Genomic DNA, 22,424 nt, shown 5'->3' on the forward strand with positions numbered 1-22,424 from the left:
ATTAAAATTGTTAAAGAAAATAATATTTCTGTAATGTATTTTGAAGAAACTAATGTATAATATAATAAAAAACTTAAAATAAAATACAAAATGAAATTGGTAGTGATACATTTTGAATAATAAAGTAGGAAAGCTAATATAATATTGAGCAATGTATTTTAGTATGTTTGTAATTTATATGTTTGTTTTTTTAAAAAAAAAACTTTTAACTTTTTATGATTATATTAATAATATCTTATTATTGTTATTATAAGATAAGGTTTGTCTTTATGTATCAAAGTATTAAGGAAATAAATCACAATTTTACTTTAGAGCATATGCGATATGCCAAGTGGTCCCACAAGATCTTACCTTTGGAACTTAATTACTCACATTTAATTATAGGACGTATAATAATAATAATAATAATAATAATAATAATAGCATTGTAAGTGTTGTACTTAGTATCTTTTAGATGTGTCATCTTGTAATTGGCTAATAATATTTTCTAAAAGTTATTATGGAACCTGATATTTAATTGCACTAACAATAATATTTGAAACGTAGTAAGGTATTAGGCACCATTAGTACCTTTTAGTATTTATCTAATAATAATAATAATATTTATATGAAAAAGAGAACTGTTTATATTATATGTACATTTTTTTTAATTTTTAATTTTGTTAATTTATTGTGAACTTTAGGAATGGGCATGGGGACATTTCATTTCAAATATGGCCAATCCTCATATCTAAGTGGCACCCTCCAAAATCTTCTAAAACGCCCTCTGGTTTTCATTTTTATTTAAAAAAATATATATTTTGTTTGTGTTTGTGGGCTCTAAAATAATTATTAATTATAAATATTAAAATAACGGGTATCTAAACCCTTTTATATTTGTTTTTTTATATACTTAATCTTTTTATTTAGAGCCCCCACAAATATAAATTTGAGGTGCCAATAAAATATAACTGTTAAATACTAATTGGATGATCTTTTTGCACATTTGTGTATACGTAATAGTAAAGCCTCGAAATCAATATAATAATAATTCAGTTGATATTTAACGGTGATAACTAACTGATATCTTAAATATGCAAAAAAAAAAAAATAATAAAATAAGCATAAGGTGGTTTTGTTAAAAAAAAAATAAAAGAATTAAGTGTATAAAATCAAAATATAAAAATATTTCGCTACTAATTATCCTAAAATAATAAAAATTAAAATTATATAATAAATTTATTTACATAAAATGAAATAAGAAACTAATTCATACCCTACGTAGCAATTAGCAAATATATACCAAAATAAAATAGTAGTATTTATACATATAAAAATACTCTCTAGAGACTAAGAGCATGTTTGGTATTGTTTTCTGTTTTTTGTTTTAAAAAATTGTTTTTAGAAATGAGAACAAAAAATAGTTTTTGAAGTTTTTAAAACACAAGTCACGTCTGGTTAGTGATTTTTAAAAACAATATTGACCAAAAGTGAATTGATTTTTAAAATAGAAAACAACATTGTTGTTTTTAAAATTCTTGTTTTTTGTAACTTTGTTTTCTGAAAACTGTTTTTAAAAAACAAGGTCAAACAAGCCAAATTGTTTTTAAAAATAATTTTCTGTTTTTAAAAAACAAAAATAATTTTTTAGTTATGATGTCAAACATGCTCTAGACTAATTGGATTCTTATTCCACGAGTTTGTTTTGATAATTATATACACCAAGGCCTGTTTAAGGGTGAGGCACGTCCAACACCCTCACCTACATCCAAAAAAATCTTTAATAAAAGGCCTAATATTTAATTTTTTTTTTTAAAAAAAATAATATCTTTTATATTTTTATTATTATTTATTAAAAAATATAATTATATGTATTTTATTTTTTTTTAGATTCTTGTTTTGATATTTAATTAAAAAAAAAAACTCAATTATACTTTCAAAATACTATATTTTAGTGTTTTATTGCTATATATACAAATATATATATATATAATTTTTTTCATATGAAAAAAACCTAATTAGATCTTTTGACCAAAGATCCCTAATTGGCTTGAGACGGGCTAATATATACATGCAATATAAATTGTTTGAATCATAATTTTAGAGTGTGTTTGGTAATACTTTTTCAATCAGTTTTTTATTTTTAAAATTAGAAAAATAAAAATATTTTCCAAAATTATATTCTAAAAAACTGTTTTTATTTTTTAATTTTTTAATTAAGAATCTATTTTTTTAAAAAAAAAAAAAATTACTTTCAAATTTTATTTAAAGAATGTTTTTTTCTAATTAATATTTTGAACTTCGACTCCAACTTAGACTTTGGAAACTGAACGCGGACCAACCCCATACTTGGACTCGCCCTCGGTCCCGACCTCGAACCCGACTTAAATAAAATCAACAAATGAAAATAAAATGAAATTCACATAACACACTTTCGTTGTTTGTTTTTAAAATTGAAAAACAAAAGTGATTATAGAACACATTTTTATTTTTTGAAAACAAAATTTTAAAAACAAAAATTTTACTTTTATTTTTGTGATTAAAAAATTTAAAAAATAAAAGTGTTACCTAACTAATTTCATTAATAGTAATTAGCTAATTAAATAACATCATGCAGCTCAAGCGGGAAATATTTTCGTTAGAAACACGATTAAGATTAAAAATTTTAGTAGTGACTAAAAACAATCCGTACTATGCAATGATATATATTGGAAAATCATAAAATATAAGTGCATATTTGGCATCATAATAAAAAAACTGTTTTTTATTTTTAAAAACAGAAAATTATTTTCAAAAAATAATTTGGCTTGTTTGGTCTTGTTTTTTGAAACAATTTTCAGAAAACAAAGTTACAAAAAACAAGAATTTTGAAAACAACAAAATGTTATTTTCTGTTTTAAAAACTAATTCACTTTTAGTCAATATTGTTTTTAAAAAACATTAACCAAACATGACTTGTTTTTAAAAACTTCAAAAACTATTTTCTGTTCTCATTTCTAAAAACAATTTTTTGAAAACAAAAAACAAAAAATAATACCAAATATGCTCTAAGTTTCCACCTTAATTACCATTTGCTTTAGAAAATTAAAACCATGCCTCTTATTCTTTTTCTTCTTAATTTTCTTTGTGTCAAACTACTATTGTTCAGTACAAAAATAATATAATATATATGTAAACACAAAATTTCTTAAGTAGGGTGATTATTTATGTTCTTACTGCAAGACACTACAAAAAAAAATATATTTTTAGTCACAATAAAACTTATGACTAAAAATAAAAAAAATTATGACTAATTATAAATTTTTATTCTATGTTGTGACTAAAAATTTCGTGACTAAAAGTATTAGTCACAAAAGTTATAATTTATTGTGACTAAAATTAAATTAGTGACAACTTATATGTAAATATTATGTTTAATCACTAGCAACTTTTTATTATAATTAAAAGTCACATTTAATCACAAAAAATTTATATTGTGACTAAAAAGTTATCACTAAAAGCAATTTTTTTTTTTTTTTTTGTAGTGGGAATATATTTATTTTTCATACTTTAAGAAATTGTATACTCATTTTTTGATATAACGTGTATATTGTAGTTATAAAGTATCTTGTCCGTTTTGCATGCTTGTAAAATAAAACAAACATGTGTACAACTGAATATTTAAATCTTATTTTTCGACATTATAAATTATTAAAAAAAAAATTGAAACTAAATAAATACCTAGTATATGACTATAATATTGAGTACACCATCATATAAAAAAAATTAGTTTATAATATCTGAGTAAATAAAAAATTGATGCTTTCACCAACAAATTTTCCTAGTGCTAAAATGTACTTACATATATAATTAATAATTCATTAATATGTGGTTTAGTATTGGTAGGTTAATTAACATCATGTCATCATGTATGTAACATAACATATAGATATTATTGTAACATTTTCTCATTTTTCAAGTGTTTTTTTTCTTCTTCTTTTTCTATGGAGTTGAATTAAAATAGAGAAGAAGAAGAAGAAGAAGAAGAAGAAGAAGAAGAAGAAGAAGAAGAAGAAGAAGAAGAAGAAGAAGAAGAAGAAGAAGAAGAAGAGATTTATTAGTGAGTGTGTAGAGGTGACAAAATATTAAATAATAGGAAAAAGTGAATGTGAAGTGGGGTTTGTGTGCCTCCACAATCATTCTTTTTCATATTTTTTTTTGATTTATTTTTTTTTTGATTTATTTATTTTGCCTAGAAAAGATTTTATATATGGATGGATGGGCTAAGTCTTGCCACGTTCTCTCCCTCTCTTTCATTCTTCATCACTTTTTTTTTTCCTTTAAAAATATTATCATTTTTTACCACAAAAAATCATACGAACAAAGCATATTCTTGTATAAACTTCCTTCACTTTATTTTGTTGGAGTAAATTTTTTAGTAGCAAAAACTTTTATATTGTTTATTTGGTCGCATTTAAATACTTATGTAAATTTTTATCAACAATTTTTTTTACGTAATTTTTAGCAACAAAAATCAGTATATCATATATGATTATGTTGTTACAATAATATTAATTTCTTTATTATTATTATTATCAATTCAACGATTAATGTTGCATTAAATTTATAATGATTGAAATTTTTACTGTCAAAAAAGTTTTTTTTTTTTTTTTTAAATGAAGAAAAAAAGAAATTTAATGCAACGAAATAAATAAATTTACATTATAATAAGGATTTTTGCCGATTTTTTTTCAAAATATATGTATAATAATATTTTGTACTCATTGGTGTATAATCAATGATATAGAATTGATATGATGGTATACCATTGTTTATTATTACAAATCTAAATAAAATTAACTAAAATTCCATTAAGAGTACTACATTAATTAAATCTTAATTATCTAAGTATATAAAATAAAAGTGAAGCACAAAATTTCATTGCCAATATATATGTGAATGGTAGTGTTTACTTTTCTTTTCTTTTTATTACTCATAGCATAAATGTATCTAGTTATAATGAGTTGCAATTGTGGAAAATTTGAACATTTAATTATTATTCTCATTCTCTCAATATTTATTATAATTTCCTTTTTAATAAAAGATAAAAAAAAAATATATTGTTTGGTCAAGGATAAGAAGAAAAAAAAAATTATTGTTTTTTTCTTTCAAAATTAGTATTTTTGTCATAGTTATTTAACTTCTTTTTTTTTTTAAAAAAAAAAAACATTATCACATTATATCACGAGGAAGACACGTGAGATTTGGGAGTGAGTTCGTAGGTAGGTGTAGGGAGATAAATAAAGAAAAATTAAATTATAATTAAAGGCTAATCCATAAATAATTAATATATTTTATTTATTATTTTTTAATTTTTTTTTAAAAAAAGTGTGGGAGAATAATAGACAAAAATATGACTGTAGATCCACTCTTTTTTATTTTATGTCCCTATTGAGAACAACCATATTCACTAAGTAAATAAAGACAAGTCTTGATATGTTTGTTTATTAATTTGTTTCTATATATATAAATATTATTATTATTATTAGAAGATCATACTCAGTACTCACTACACAATGACAGCCAATACACTTGAAAAATAAGAAGAAAAAAAAAATAAATCTAATAAAAATTTAAATTTAATTTTTACTTTCAAATAAATATTTAAATTTAATTTTTAAAGGTAATAATATTTAAGTTATATTTTTGAAAATTTCGTACGAATCTAACTGTGTCAAGTCATTATCCACGTGTTATTTTTTTATTAGTATATTTAATTTAGTTTTTAAGTAAAAAATAAAAATTTAATGACTTAGACCAATCAAGGACTGTTACGTGACTATTAACTTACACTTACCGACTAGATACCTACGATAGTTTCAAAAATATAACTTAAGTATTATTATCGTGAAAAGTTTAAACTTAAATATTTATAATTAATTTTAGAGTAATTTACGACATAAATATATTATAACCCGACCAAATTAATTGATATACAAGAAATTGATCAATAGAATTTTAGTTCAATATCTAAATTAATGTTATAGGTACCTGCAAAGACTAGAAGAAGAATAGAATAAAGTTATATTTTTCTTTTATTTATTTAATTTTTAAAAGAATTATTAATTAAACAAACAAACAATAGCAAGACTTTACTTGGTCCATTTCAAAAAGTTATGGAATCAAAAGGGTTTAAGTCTTAGTAAAATTCTAACCTAAAAAAGTGTACTATGCAAATAAATAAATAATAATAAAATGTAGAACATGTTATGCTTCTAGTGCCAACTCATTTATATTTTCTATGTTTCGATTTTGAGATTAGTTTGTTTCAAAAATTGTGTAATTTTGAATGTTTTTTAGTATTTTCTAGGAAAATTGGAAAGAGAAAATGTTGATGTTGGAATTTTGAACAAAGAAAAAAAAGTCTTAAAGAGTTGAAGGTCAAATGCTTGAATTGAGTCATATTATATACCTTCTTTGATAGGATAAGTGATAAGAATGAACCCAATAATGAACTTTCCAAAAAAGAGCAATCTTCACCCCACATATTTTATTATTATTATTATTATTATTATTATTATTATTATTATTATTATTATTATTATTATTATTATAAAGAGAATTAATGTACAATACTAACCATAACATAATAAAATGTATAATATTACATGAGTGAGAAAGTAAAAAATCATTAGATAATCTCACATTGAGAATATGTGAAAATTTAACATTATAATCAAGAGAATTAATGTACAATAGTCTTCCCTCATTTGTTATTGAAATTTTATGTGAAAACCCCATACATCTTAACTTACACCTCATCTTATCATCAACCACACTTTTATATTCTCAACAAAAATACCTTTAACAATTTTATTGTTCTTTTTTTTTTCTTGAAAAGGGAACAAATTTATTATTATACTAATTATATTTTCTTAGACTACTTATAATTGAAGATATAAAAATTATGTTATATTTCACATAATTTTTTTTTAATAATATATATGCATTAATTTATAGCATGTATTAATTATGTTATCATTAATTTTAAAGTAATTTGCATCATAAACACTTAAGTTTAATTGTCGGTTGTAAATGAATTCTTAAATTTAATTTTTAACAATAATAATACTTAAGTTATATTTTTAGAATTTTTGTAAGTACCTAACCGTTAAGTGTTAAGTAATTATCCACGTGTCATTTTCTTATTTTTTTTTTTTAAAAAATCATGTCATTTTTTTTATTGATATATTTAAATTAATTTTTAAATAAAAATAAAAATTTAATGACATATACCAATCAAGAACTATTACGTAGTTAATGACTTAACACTTAACGACAAGGTACACATGAAAGTTTTAGAGATATAACTTATATATTTTACCGTAAAAAATTAAACTTAAGTTATCTACAATCGAAAATTATCTACAAATTACTCTAAAAATACATAAATTTGTTATGCTTGCCATTTTAGAAAATTACACTCGAGAAATTGCATTTTGTAACTTCATTCCAAATAAACCAAAACTAAGCAAAGATAAGCTTTAGCAATTAAAATTGATAGAAAATGGGTATTGATGAGGGTCGGGTCGGAAAGCCCAAACCAGGCCCATAGTTCTGAGCAGTGAGCCCAGCCCATAATTTAGTCTTCTTCCATCTTCAGCACAAATTTCTCGTCAGCGGGAAAAACCCCAGTTCAGACTGAGCTACAGAACAAGGTCACCGGAAAACAAGAACAATGAACAGGTTAGTGCTTTCAATTTTTCAATTACGTTTAATTTTATGGATCTTTATTTGAGGTGGTTAATCAATTAAAGATTTTGATTGGAGAAAGTTTGGAAATTAGGAATTTTGTTAGAGGTTTTGAGATAAAATATGTTTCAATTCCATTTGCATGTGAGATGTGCCTTTTAGATGTTTGTTAGAATGTTCATACGAGATTGTGACTAGTAATCATATGCAAGGTCCTTGATTTATGCATTTTAGTGTTGTTCGTAATTTACTAAAGTATTGTGTTGAATTTCTAAGGTCTGAATGTTATCTCACACAGAACCAATCAAATTTTGCACCAACTGAGCCTTTATTTTCCATGTTTAGCTGAGTGATAATGGAGGTTTGCTAATGTTGATGACAGCTAGGATATAATTGTGTTTAAGTTATTGTATCCTGTATATTAGGAAATGTTTGGATTTAAGCTTCATTTTCTAAGTAAATTTCTAGCATATTAAATTTATGTTTTGACACAAATTGCTGCTATTATCTTTCAATACTGTTATATATATATGTGTACACAATTTTTTTTTTTATATAATTTAATCATGATTTAAAAATGTTAACTTTTTCTTTTCTTCACAGTCCAATCCCATTTAGTCATATCCCAAACACAAAATTGTTTATCCAGTGTTTATTCTAGCAGTTTACCAAACATACTATTGGATACAGCATAATCCTATCCTTACCAGTCCAATTTTGTTCATATGTACCAAACGGGCCCGTAGGATGTAGTGTTTATGGTATTTTGGGTCTATTCAATTCAAGATTTTACTCTGATTACATTGGACCAACACTTCTTTTTTCTTTTTTTGCTGTTATGTTTTTTCCTCTACCTCAATTCATATTTTCTCTGTGCAAATTTGAAACCCAGTTTTGGAGATAAATTTCGTGACATTAACATGCTCATAAATGTTTTCCAAGGTTTAATACTTCCAACTGTAACCAAACATTTTTTTCCTAGAGTGATTGGGGGCAAGCAATGCAAACTGCAAAGTTCTTATCTCCAATCATTTAGCCTTTGGGTGTTAATTTTTTTTTTATTTAGGATAAAAAAAAGTTTTTCTTTTTTGGTCTAATGGGCTAATTTTTATGTTAACAGGTTGATCACGAGAAAAGTCGTCGAAAATGTTCACAGGTTGAGAACTCCGCAAATGAGTTTCTGTACAGATGCAGGTGCTAAATTATCCAGTTCCAATGTTGGCCAGGTTAGCTATGGGACTGTCTTGATCTGATCTATTATAAAACTCTCCAATTTTTGTGCTTTGTTCTGTTTTCACCATTTTGTAGTCGTTTTTCTATGTGTAATGAATAATGGTATCTTTATTAGTCTTGAAATTGCAATGAACATAATGTGAAGTTGGGCTTTATTGATTTGCTTGAAAATACCAGGAGCATCTGAAGACGCAGGGTGTTTCAAATAAAATTCAAGAACATGATGTTGCCATTGTTGGAGGAGGAATGGTTGGGTTGGCCCTTGCTTGTTCCTTGGGTGAGTAGTCTTTCATGTAGATTTTAGTTATAGCTTCATCGGGATAATTGATGTGTACTTCCTTTTTTGTTTGGGATAAATCTAGCTTGAGTTACAATTTTTTTATATGATATATGGCTACTTTCTCATTGATAGCTTAGGCATATTAGTTTTCTCAATCATTTGTTTGTTCAACCAATGGTTTAAGTGTTCCAAGTAGGTTGTCAAGACAGTTAGGCCACCCAACCTGATTTTTTTGTGGATTAACTTTGATCTCATGATGGTGCCCCCCTTGCAATTCAAAGAGATGACTTTTGGATGAAATGCAATAGCTTCTATACAGAATATGCATTCATGTGTTTTAATATTATCTAGATTCCATTTGGTTTGATCAGCATTGGAAGAATTTTGTGATATTGTTCTTTCATTCAATTTGTAAATGAATCTGAATATGTTTAGCCTAATAAATTATTGTGTGGGATTATGAGATAATAGCCAGATTAGTTTTGCTAATATTATTTCTTTTCATAGTAAACTTCATAACCTGTTCTAAAAACATTAAAAAAAAGACACCTTTGTAACATGCTAATTTGCTAATTTTTCATTTTCTCTAGCAAGCATGCCGTTGACGAAGCATTTGAATGTTGCCATTATTGATAGCAACCCTGCATTACTGAGTGGACTCCGTGTCAAGAAAGAGGACCCTCCTGATCCAAGGGTCAGTACAGTTACACCTGCAACTATGTCATTCTTCAAAGGTATTTACTATTAAGTATGCCATATTTATATTCTTCAGAATATCCTCAACTCCTCTCTATCCACTTAAATATCACACGACGTGGTTTGATTAACATAGTTTTAGTGGAGCTTAGTTCACATTATAATCTAGTAACATCATCACAAAAATTTGAAAGGTAATTGGTAATAAATATTAAGTGGTTTATTTTTTTGACATTACAATGTTATTTGATGTTTGGCTTGAACAAACAGGGTGAGCCTGAAGTTGTTTCGTTTTACCATTTTTCATGCAGTCATTTTCCAACCATTTTTGTTGTATTATGGAATTGGGTCTTCTAGTTTTGGACTTTAAAGAATATTTGTCTACTTTGCAGAGATTGGTGCTTGGAAATATGTTGAGCAGCATCGACATGCATATTTTGATAAGATGCAGGTGATTGTATTATAAATTTAACCTTTTTAATATTCTTTCTTGCTTGTGAAGAATGTTAAAAAGTATTGAGACCTTTTCATCTTTGCAACCTTTTCTAGGTATGGGACTATACTGGGTTAGGATATACAAAGTACAATGCCCGAGATGCAGATAAAGAATTTCTAGGGTAAGCTCAAAACAAAAGTAGAAAAATGTCATGCTCAATTGAGAAGGATGCTAATTTTGACTTCTGATACAGCTGTGTGGTGGAAAATAAAGTGCTACAGAGTTCCTTGCTGTCATGTATACAAGAGGTATTCACAACAATCTTTCCCTGTTAGCTTGTGGGATTTGATATTTACAATGTCAACTTATCAAAATATTACCTTTTTCAGCTGTAATGTTTAATATGGCATTATTTTTTACTTGATGCGACTTTTTAACGTTTTTAGAGCTAACAAGATTAAGCTTTAACAGAGAACAGATTTCCAGAAGACTATCTATCCATCCAGACTAACGACTTTACATCGAAACTCTTCGTCCGTGGGGGTGGGAAGCACATCGTCTGCTTTGCCAACACACGAGTGGAAGAATCCAGTGAAGCTAGATCTAACTGATGGCAGCAGCCTACGTGCGAAGTTGGTGGTAATTTCAATATATGTTCTTGAATTGCTCTTTATTCCTTCAATAGCATAATTTCTTATAGTATTATTTGTCATATGAGTTTATTCAAGTCATGAGACTGTGTTAGGTTGGGGCTGATGGGGCCAAGTCAAATGTTAGAGAGTTGGCTGGATTTACAACCACTGGATGGAATTACTCACAGAATGCAGTCATCTGTACAGTAGAACATGATATCGAAAATCAATGTGCATGGCAACGATTTCTACCTTCTGGACCAATTGCCCTATTGCCTATAGGTGATAACTATAGTAATATAGTTTGGACTATGAACCCCAAAGAGGCAGCTGACCGCAAAGAAATGCCCGAGAGCGAATTTTTGAAAGATGTAAATTATGCTCTGGATTATGGATTCGGCCCTCATCCTAGTTCGACTAGGTTTGGAAACGGAGGCATTTTTTCTTGGCTTAAACCGGATGTGACATCTTCTATTACCGAGTCCTTTGAGGTTCCACCGAAAGTAATGAAGTTGGCATCGGGAAGGATGGTGTTTCCTTTATCTTTGCGTCATGCCAATAACTATGCATCGAAGAATGTGGTTCTTATAGGTGATGCAGCACATACTGTTCACCCTTTGGCGGGTCAAGGAGTTAACATGGGTTTCGGAGACGCTCTTGCTCTTTCAAAAGTCATTGCTGAGGGAGTTGCTGTAGGAACTGACATTGGGGAGGTACATGTTCTTCTGAGCATTTTTTCTTATCCTCTCTGCTTTCGCTTTTGCAAGATCATATCTTGTTTACATACATATATACATATTCTTTTACAGGTTTCACTGTTAAAGAAATTTGAAGGAGAGAGGAAGCTAGAAAACATTGCAATGATGGGAATCTTGGATGGTATTCAAAAGGCTTATTCAGTTGATTTTGGACCTCTTAATGTACTGCGAGCCGCGGCATTTCATGGAGCAAACTATATTTCTCCTCTTAAGAAGAACATCATTTCATATGCCTCTGGTGAGCACAGACTCCCTATTTTCTCTTGAGAGATACAATGTAATTATTCAATATGAAATTGAAAAAGAAAACAAAGAAAAAGAAAAAGAAAAAGAAACAAAGAATAGGAAATGAGTGAGTAATTTCCAATCTTGCATAACAGTTGTTCTTTTGTATATGTTTTTTCACTAAACATGCCAACTATTTGAATAAAAAAGACTAGAGTACTTTAATAGTGTTAAAATATTGTAGTACTATATTTAAGCATGTTTCTAAAATGTGTTATATTTTAAGTAGTTTAATAATGCAGTCTGTGTTATTGAGGATTGTCAAAAATTACTTCATTCGATGAGCAGTGTCTCTTTGGCTTTTGTTTATCGTCTTGCTAACAAGACAGTTCATAGTTTTATTAGAGCTTCTTGTTTTTCTCTAGATCGTTTTTTCAGGAGTAATGATTCTGCTGAGTGTTGTTATGTTGTTCTTAATAAAGTCATAAGTTTTTCCAAAAATTTCAAAACAACTTCTTAGGCTGATGTGAATGTGCAATGTATGTACTGCACACACATGAAAATGGGTACCTTTAATTTGTCTCATCTGTCTCGCCCTTGTGTTCTTGTGCCCTTCTCGCCTCACGCTCGCTCTTTCTCATCCTTTGCTGTCGCCGATTTGCCTTCTCATCTTCTCTTTGACGCCTTCACTCTTATCTCTCCATCGCTTCTTCTCGTACTCCTGCTCTTGCTCGTTCATTTAGTCTCACCCACTCGTCCTCGCTTTAATTATAACTAAAATTGAATATTAAAAAAAAGAAAAAGAAAAATACATTGTACTCTTTACCATCCATTTTGTCTCTTATAATGGTAGTTAATATATACGCATCTTTATGCAACAGCTGAATAAGAAGTATAGCCCTCTTCACCCTCCATATCTCAATTTTGCTCAAAAACCACATACCTACTTTAACGATTTCAAAATTCATTCATGAAGGAAATTATAACAATGTGGATGTTCGTTAAGTTTGCTGGAGTTGTTTTTTTTTTTTGGCTAATTAAGTCTTTTGTTCTCTGAATTTTGACATGTACTAAATCATGTTTTCTGAACTTTTAAGGTCGTTAAAAATGCCCTCTGAACTATTGAGATTGTTGGATTTAAGGACTTTTGTCCAATTTTAGTAAAAAAGCCTAACATGGATAAAAGTTTAGGGGGTATGATTTAGTATTTGTCTAAGTTCGAGAGACATGATTTGGTAGATATCAAAGTCCGGGGAGCATTGTTTAGTGCATAAACAATCACTGAAATAGTAAAAATGAATGAAATTAGACAAAAGTCCTTAAATCCAACAATCTCAATAGTTCAAGAGGTACTTTTAACGATTTTAAAAATTTAGGAGCATGATTTGGTACATATTAAAATTCAGGAGATAAAAATCCTAATAAACAAAATTTCTATTAATAAGTAAACTAGACATTTAATAATAATAGACTAACTAAACAATTTACAATAACTAAGAAAAATAATTATAATATCATTAACTAAATGACCTATAAGCAGTTTGTTGGAGCTCTTAGTATTTTAATTTTTTTTTGTGTGTACAACAATTATTTTTTTTTTTGGCACAATTATTTCATTTTATAAATAATTATTTGCTTCTCTTATTATTTTATAATAGCTTTAGCATATGAAGACAAAATGTACGAAACAAAAGATTTATGTTCCTAATAATTAAATATACTTGGTTGGTACATTCAAAAAAAAAAAAAAAAAAAAAAATACTTGGTTGATAGTTTCTGAAAGTCAAATAATATGTGAAGTTGTTAGCTCTAAGAATTGACGTTTTTAACTAATATACAAATATTGATTATATTAAAAAAAAAAAACTAGAATAATTTTAGATATAAAAAATATAAAAATTAAGTTGAAATTGACACTTAGACTTAAGTATGAACTAAAGTTCTAAATATATAATTTAAATATAATTATCATTAGAAGTTAAATTTAAATATTTATGCCACAAATTACTAAAAATATTTGTACAAATATTGGTGCAAACATTAATTAATATTAAAAGCTTTTGTTCTTTCGTTGGAATAATCAAAGTTATTAAATTTTTTTTTGAAAGCATCTGAACAAATAAATCTTAATAAATAATGATCACACTTTCTAACACTAGAAATTATTTTCAGCACACGATGATTAGAAATCTTAATCATCAAAAAGTAAAAAACAAACGACCAATTAACACCAAACCCAAAAAGAAAAATGACAAAAAAAAGTAAAATAATAACAAATCATCATAATTAAATGTAACAAATTATTAATAACTTGATGATCACATTAATTTATTTTTATGTGATGATCATCATCGTAAAACATTAATAAATTGATCAATCATGATCATGATCACAACCAACACTCGTAGAGTTTAATATGAACCCTAAGTCTAAAATAAACTTCACCTTCAAAAGCATCAGTCATCAAAGTAGCAATCCCTCTTGACATGAAAAAATCTCCAGTCCCACCAACAACCGAAACATCCCTAGTTTTGTTCATAAGAGGATCAGCTCCAGCGAAGTTAAGGCTACCCTTGTGCTCAGTCGAGTTGAACACAAAGGAAAACCCTAACCAAGCTGTGAACACATCTTTCTTGTCGTACAAGTAAAACCCTTGAGCTCGGCCAACTGGGGCCGAGTGAAGATTGTTGTCGAGTGTAATGGGGTCATCGAATACTACCAAGTCCCCAAAATGGTTTTTCCCAGCTAATAGGGTTTTGTTACCCCAAGCTGGAGCTCCAACAATGGCTGAGGTTGCATTCTTGGCATTTTCTCCATTGTATATAATGTCATGGAAATAAAACACTAGACTTTTACATGGCTTAATAAGCTTATTATTTTTCATCATTGATGATGATTGGGGTAGGGCATTGTTAAAATCATTGATGAATATGATGATGAAGAAGAGGATTAGACTCAAAAATATTGGCTTGGAAGACTTCATTTAGTATATGTTTTGGATATTTAATATAGGGAAGGAAAAATATATGCAAGCTAGGGTTTTTAATTGCATGGGGTATATATATAAGGTTTTGCAAGCTCATAACTTCAGATTATATATTATTATATTTGACCATTTAATTAATTATTTATTTTATGGTAATGGATAATCGATTCATATATATATATAACATATATATACATATATTTCCTACTATATATATAGCTATAGCTTAATTTCGACTTCTTCTTTTTCTTTTACTACCTTCCCATATATCTCATCATTATTAATATTTTGTAGTGGTGCTTGACTGCATGTGGGGAAGTTTGGTTGTCGTTATTATATATAGATATATATTTATTTATATAGATATGGCCCATATATTTTTAAGGATACGATTTTGTCCTGTAATGTACTTTCATAGAATGTAATTCGTGGTATATTAGATGGGTCTCAGGGTACATTAGATGAGTGCCAGGGTACGTTACTATTTTATAACCTTAATTACCCCTAGATCAATTTCAGTCCTCAGATCAAATAACTCCCTCATCTAACGGCTGCCGTATATCACGGAATACATTTTGTGAAAGTACAATCACGGGACAAAATCATGTCCCTATATTTGTAAGGATGCAATATGCATTATTGTACTTAGATACAAATTATCACTAATTTAATAATCACAATAAGTAGTATTATAATTAAAAACACATTTAGTTACAACAAAATGTAATTTTTGTGACTAATACTTTTAGACACAAACTTTTTAGTCACAACATAAGTATACTGATTTATAATTAATCATAATTTTTATACTTTTAGTCATAAATTTTATTGTGACTAGTAAAATTTTTTATAGTGTATATTATACATTGTTATGTGAAGTTACATATTTTGAAGGAAATTATTAAGTTTGGTATATTTGTGTTAGGGTTCGGAGGTTGTCTTTTTCCTCTGTCCAGGGCATGTCACCTTTATTTGGGTTTCGGTGTGATTTGGTTAGGGTTTGTGATTTTGCTACTACGATTAGTGTCTCTGTGACATGATTTAATTTGAGTGTTTTAGTCTTATCCCTGTGATATAGTTTTGTTTTATTTGTTGGTTCGTCTTCTTTGTTTTTTGATGACTCGCTATCAAATCACTGTTGAAAATAATAAGTGACCTCTACGACTAAATGGTGAGATTGTAAGTGTGGTGCAGTTACGTACTTTGCACGATAGTCAAGTGCTTAAACTACGAGATTGAATGAGCCTAGTGCAATAATGTCTTCTAAGCGGTGGATGAAACTAAATATATAAATGTTTTTAAGGTTTAACTGTAATGTTGCAATCTTTTCTATCTGGTTTAATTTTAATTTTTTTTGTCAAACAATCTGGAAATTAGATGGCCAATCGATTAATTGATTTTTTTTTTTTTAATTCTAATCACACAATCATGTTTCCAACATGATATATGTTTCGCTTGAATTACATGTTATTATTTTAACCGATTGCTATTAATAAAATTGTATCTTTAATTTCTTTAAAAAAATATATTTTGAACAATTATAATTTTTTTTATTAATGTTGTCTTAAATATAATTAAGTATATATAATTTACCTATATTATATATATATATTTGTCTTAATTAGTATATATTATATTATTATTGATGTATAATGGGGTAAATATTATTTTAGATTCCGTATTTTGTAAAAATTATTGATTGGATCTTATGTTTTGTTAAATAATAAATTAAACATTGTATTTTTTAAAACACATGAACTAATTTTTTGTCAAAATAAAAATTAATAATAAGTTCTAAAGTTGTTATGCTTCTATACTTACGCTAGAAATTATTTTCAAGTTGATTATATTAAAAATAAAAGTTATCGAAAATTCAATTTATTATTTTATAAAATAGATAGTTGAATCAATAACTTTTATAAAGTCTAATTATATTAACCCTATATAATAGGGTAAATACTATTTTGGACCCTCTGTTTTGTAAAAGTTACCAATTGGACCCTGTGTTTTGTTAAATGATAAAATAGACCCTGTATTTTCTAAAATAGTACAAATAGGACCCTGAATTGATTTTTTATCAAAATAAAGTTTAATTATAATCCGATCTAAAAGTGTTATGACAAAACTGTTTACATTTTTTGTATCTTTTCGTATTAAGCATTGTCTTCAAGTTGGTTGTATTAAAAAAAAGTTGTCAAAAATTAAGCTCAGGGTCTTATTTTTACTATTTTAGAAAATACAGTGTCTATTTTGTCATTTAACAAAAGACAGGGTCCAATCTGTAACTTTTGCAAAACACAAGGTCCAAAATAGTATTTACGCTATATAATATAGTGATCTTGCTTTCTTTTTTTTTTTTTGAAAGAACACACAGTTCATTAAGCGAGAAAAGTGATGGGAATCACAGGGGGATTACCCTCCCCTTGATACAAAACGACCAGATCGCTAGCAACTCTAGCTTTCTTGGCTAAACCATCCGCAACCGAATTAAAACTACGACAAATATAACAGAAATTACAAACAGTTAAGAGTTTAGACATGTTAATTATAGAATAGAACACATTAGATAACTGCCAATCAGGACATAGACCTGAGGAAGAAAGGGCATGAACTGCCACCTTGCAATCTGAGAGAATAAGAACCTCACTCCAGCCTTGATCAATTGCCCATGAAAGAGCTAGGAAAATAGCTCTAAATTCACCTTCAAGGGCTGAATTAACCTGTTGCTTCTGGTGTCTAACAAACCAGCAGCCGTTTGCAGTGTCAACAGATACTGCTGCAATGCCCGCTTCACCTTCCACCCACGAAGCATCCGTGAAGAAAACATGCCTTACCAAACTGCTAGAAGGGAAGGTGACCCCTGCACCTGCCGAACCTCCAGAGATCTGAATATCTGCATTATGAGTACTCTTGCTGAGGCGAGGCAACGTCTGTAATTCCATAAAATCAGATTCTACCCTTGCTAACGCCACTAGGGGATTGACTGGAACATTGTTGATGTAGAAGGCATTTCGTTGATGCCATATAACCGATAGAACGCATCCCACATAGTTGAGAAGATCAGCTCTGCTTGCATCTGAATGGGACTTTGTGAAAGAAGGCACCAAATTTTCTAACACACTTTGGATAGAATCACCATGGAACTCCCCTATCCTAATTGATTTACTTCCACCGAACCAAATGGACTTTGAGAAGCTACACTTACTGAACAAATGCATAGAATCTTCGGTAACTCCTTCACACAGATCACACCCTTTATCTGGCAAAAAAACCAACCTGCTCTTTGTAGGGAGAGCATCATTTAAGAACCTCCAAAGCAAAACTGAAATCTTGGGATGTATACCAGCATCCCATATCCACTTCCAGACATCTTCAATCGGATCAAACCTCCAAGATTGATCCACTTTATAGGCTGCTTTAACAGAAAATTGACCATTTGGAGAATCTTTCCAATAAACCTGATCTTGAAAGGGAAAGGGGATCCTTGGTATAGAGAGAATACGGTGTCCCAACCCATTTCCAAACACTTGCAAAACCAGTTCTTCATTCCATTCATTACCTGATGAAATATCTGCTACAGTTTTGATTGTAAATCCATTATTCCTCAAGCTACTCATAAGGTCCAAAAATTCAGGAGCTTCCATCCAGGGAATCCACGGCTGTTGCCATATATTTATAGTATCACCAGAAGCAGCAACAGAAATGGATCCCTTGAGGATTGTTGGTCGAGTATCCAGGATGCACTTCCAAAGATAAGAATCATTACTCTTGCCTTTAACTGCCCAAAAGTTCTCATAATTGCAATACTTTTTCAGCATACAGGAGACCCAAGGCTTCTTTTCTTTGGTTGCCAAACTCCACGCTAACTTAGTTAATAATGCTTTGTTGATATCTTCACATCTTCTTAAGCCCAAGCCTCCAGAATCCTTTGGTTGACATATCTTATCCCAAGCCTTTAGAGCAAGATAACGGTCCTTATCCACCTTTCCTGTCCACCAAAACTTCCTCATCAAAGCATCTAGATCTCGACAATTAGCTAAAGGAATTTTAGCAGTGGACATTGCATAGATTGGCATAGCCGAAGTTACTGATTTTATCAAGGTTAATCGGCCAGCATAAGAAATGAGTTTCATCTTCCAACCTTCCAATTTTTTCAGCATACTTTCTCTAAGCCTCTGATAATCTTCCTTTTTCCTTCTTTTGAACACAAATGGGTTACCAAGATGCCTCTCATCACCATTAACTTGATTAATGTTGAGAATACCGAGAATATCGCTCTTCCTTTCAATAGACATGTTCTTAGAAAAGAGAACTCCAGACTTGGATTTGCTGCAAGATTGCCCAGACCAAGATTCATAGGTGGAGAGGCAAGCCATCAACTTGTTAGCTTCATTTGAATTTGCACGAGCAAACAGAATGGTATCATCTGCGAACATCAAGTGAGAAATCGGGGTCGCTGAGTGCGCAATTTTGATGCCATGAACCTCATTCTGAGCTTCGGCTTTGGAGATGAGCTTTGAAAGAACTTCTTGGCAAAGTAAAAATAAAAAGGGGGAAAGAGGATCTCCTTGACGAAGTCCTCGTTGCGGAATCAATTTCTTAAGCGGACATCCATTAAGAAGAACCGCATAGGAAACACTAGTGACACAAGCCATCAAAAGCTTTCGACATTTCTCAGAGAATCCATTAGCCACAAGAACTTTTTCTAAGAATTTCCATTCCATTTTGTCGTAAGCTTTGTGCATATCAAGCTTTAAGGCCATAAGCCCCCCTTTACCTTTCTTATGACGAATCTTGTGAATGATTTCTTGAGTGAGAATAGAAGACTCAGCGATCCAACGCCCTGGGATAAACGCTGACTGAAGGGGAGAAATTAGATCACACATGAAAGGTCTTAGCCTATTAGATAGAATCTTGGCTATGACTTTGTAGGAGAAATTGCAAAGGCTAATTGGACGAAATTGGTCTACACCCAGAGGAAAATCCACTTTCGGAATAAGGCAAATAAAAGTCTTGTTAAGATTAGGATCCATTTCTCCCGACAAGAAAAACTCTCTGACTGTAGCACACAAATTTGGACCAACCACTTCCCAGTATTTGCGGAAGAAACAACCCGAAAACCCATCCGGACCTGGGGCCTTGAGAGGATGAAGGCAGAAAACCACCTCCTTAATTTCCACATCTGTAGGCACTCTAGCAATGATGTCATTTGCATTATCATCAATCCTATTGGCAAACAGATTAATAAATAATTCCTCCTCAATGCACGGCTGAGAGGAAGTATACAGCTCATGGAAATAATTATTAATGATGCCCCCTATGATCCTCTTCTCTTTCCAAATTCTCCCTTCTTTGTCTTTAATTGCCCAAATACTATTTCGCCTTTTTCTGATAACAGTTGCAGCATGAAAATACCTTGTATTTCTATCCCCCAAGGAGAGCCAAGTTTCTCTTGATCGTTGTCTCCACATACTTTCAAGTTTAGCCCAAGCAACCAGGATTTGAGAATGAATACTAGCTTCTTCTCTTTTCAAAGCATCAGTAATTGGCTGATTTTGAGTCCACTCCAATCTCCTCTCCAACTTGTTAATATCACACTCTTTGACCAAATGGCCATTCTTCTTCCACACCTGAAGAGCATTCTTGACTTTGTTGATATTATGAATGAAGGCAGCAGTAGCATTGCTACCAGAAAAATTCCATACTCTAGATATCTCATTTTTACATGAAGGCTCCCAGGACCAAGATTCAAAAAACCGAAAAGGTATATAACCTCTCGGAGCAAATAAATGAGTATCGAGAACAATGGGAGCGTGATCTGAAATAGAGATTGGCATATTACGAATACCAGCAAACTCATAATCCAAAAGCCATTCTGGAGAACACACTGCTCGATCAAGCCTTTCCCTGATAAGACCACCATTAAACCGTTTGTTTTGCCAAGTGAATTTATTCCCTATAAATTGGAGATCAACACAGCCAGTATTAAGCATGAAGTTCTTCAAAAATTGAGTATCAGCATAAGAAACTAACCGACCCCCTGACTTCTCTTCTTGACTATAAATACAATTCAAATCTCCAAGAATAATCCATGGCAGGGAACATTGAGAACATTCCTCTTCCAAGGATCTCCAAAAAACCTCCTTGACACTTGCATAAGGCGTACCATATACTGCGAACAATTTCCAGTGAAGTTGAGATTGAAAATCCCAAATCGTAGCCTCAAAGAACCCATCAACAAAGTAATTAACCACCAAATCCATGTTACAATTCCACATTAAACAAGAACCTCCTGACAAACCAGAGGCATCTGCACAAGCAATTTTCGAAAAACCCAAATAACGAGCCACAGCCTCCATCTTATTTCTATTAGTTTTAGTTTCCATCAAAAAGATACAGTCCACCTTGTACTTCTTCACCCAAGCCGCAAGAGCTTGGGATGTCGGGTCTCTGGCAAGGCCCCGACAATTCCATGAAAGACACTTCATGGGGCTGTAGGGGGCTTGATAAGGGCCGCCTCCTCGCCCATAGGAAAATTTTGACAGCTATTGACTTGAACTTCAACCAAATTTAGAGAGTCAAGTAGATTTTTTTGGACATCTTTGTCTTCACTCACCACCAGAACAGAATTCTTATCCTGCTTAGAGACTGATAACTTAGAACGGGAACCCTTCCTTCTACGTTTATCATTCTTCAAAGATGAAGTCGAGGCACCTGCTCCCATTTTAAAAGAAGACTCGGGTGAGGGGGAAAAGGCAGGGAGCTCAGGGACATCAATGGAAAAGTCCCCAGAATTCTCGGCTGTATGTTGCACATAAGGTATCAATGTTAGGCTGGCTTTTCGTTTTCTGGGTTGTGGACAATGATGTACAAGCTCAGACACATCTATGGGATCATGGAAAAGGGTAGGAGTGGGCTCATACTTATCAATTGGGGCAGGCCCCATAAGCTCCTCAGCTAGCCCAATTTCCTCTGCGTAGATGGGCCAAGGAAAGTGAGTGGGCTCAGGGTGTTTATGGGGTTGCCTAGATTGACATAATTCAACGTGGGGCTTTTCCACCATTTGGTCATAAGTGGGCCCAATGTTGGCCATCATAGTTGTGAGAATCCCATTATCAGCCTCATTGGGAGGAGGCCTAGAAGAAAAATTATTAATAATATCAATTTCTGAGATCGTACTATTATTACCTTGTTGGTGTCTACGCATTGCTCTAGGAGAAACAGATCTGGCTAATCTTCCTCTTTCAAACTTCCTTGATTCCCGTGGTAAAGGGTTCAACCCCCCAAGTTTTTTATCCAGCGGACTAGACACATTCTTCTCAACAATTTTCAAATTTCTACCAAAAATGGCACCTGGATCTTTGTTGTTAATCCTGATAGCTTTCCTCACAGGTTTGCTGCAAGCTGGACTTTGCAGGTTCTGCTCTCTGTGATTATCTTGGACAGGTCTCTTTCCACTGCTTTTGGA

The 22,424-nt window shown here is 30.4% G+C and overlaps 3 protein-coding genes across 3 annotated transcripts; 1 reads left to right on the top strand and 2 right to left on the bottom strand.

Annotated features, from left to right (window-relative positions):
* The first annotated feature begins 7,443 nt into the window (after positions 1–7,443).
* On the top strand, positions 7,444–12,206 carry LOC115716151 (uncharacterized). Its single transcript, XM_030644890.2, has 10 exons — positions 7,444–7,704; positions 8,831–8,936; positions 9,121–9,220; positions 9,814–9,957; positions 10,312–10,370; positions 10,469–10,536; positions 10,609–10,663; positions 10,827–10,994; positions 11,101–11,700; positions 11,797–12,206. Exons 1-10 carry the CDS (start codon positions 7,697–7,699, stop codon positions 12,010–12,012), a joined length of 1,524 nt encoding a protein of 507 aa, XP_030500750.2. The 5' UTR covers positions 7,444–7,696; the 3' UTR covers positions 12,013–12,206.
* A 2,003-nt stretch (positions 12,207–14,209) lies between these two features.
* LOC115716166 (disease resistance response protein 206) lies at positions 14,210–15,178 on the bottom strand. The gene has a single exon (XM_030644912.2). It carries the CDS (start codon positions 14,951–14,953, stop codon positions 14,360–14,362), a length of 594 nt encoding a protein of 197 aa, XP_030500772.1. The 5' UTR covers positions 14,954–15,178; the 3' UTR covers positions 14,210–14,359.
* Positions 15,179–17,334: 2,156 nt separating this feature from the next.
* Positions 17,335–21,444, bottom strand: LOC115718119 (uncharacterized). The gene has a single exon (XM_030647079.2). It carries the CDS (start codon positions 21,442–21,444, stop codon positions 17,335–17,337), a length of 4,110 nt encoding a protein of 1,369 aa, XP_030502939.1.
* Between the last annotated feature and the right edge of the window lie 980 nt (positions 21,445–22,424).

The sequence above is a fragment of the Cannabis sativa genome, chromosome 5, assembly GCF_029168945.1.
Source record: "Cannabis sativa cultivar Pink pepper isolate KNU-18-1 chromosome 5, ASM2916894v1, whole genome shotgun sequence".
NCBI lineage: Eukaryota > Viridiplantae > Streptophyta > Magnoliopsida > Rosales > Cannabaceae > Cannabis > Cannabis sativa.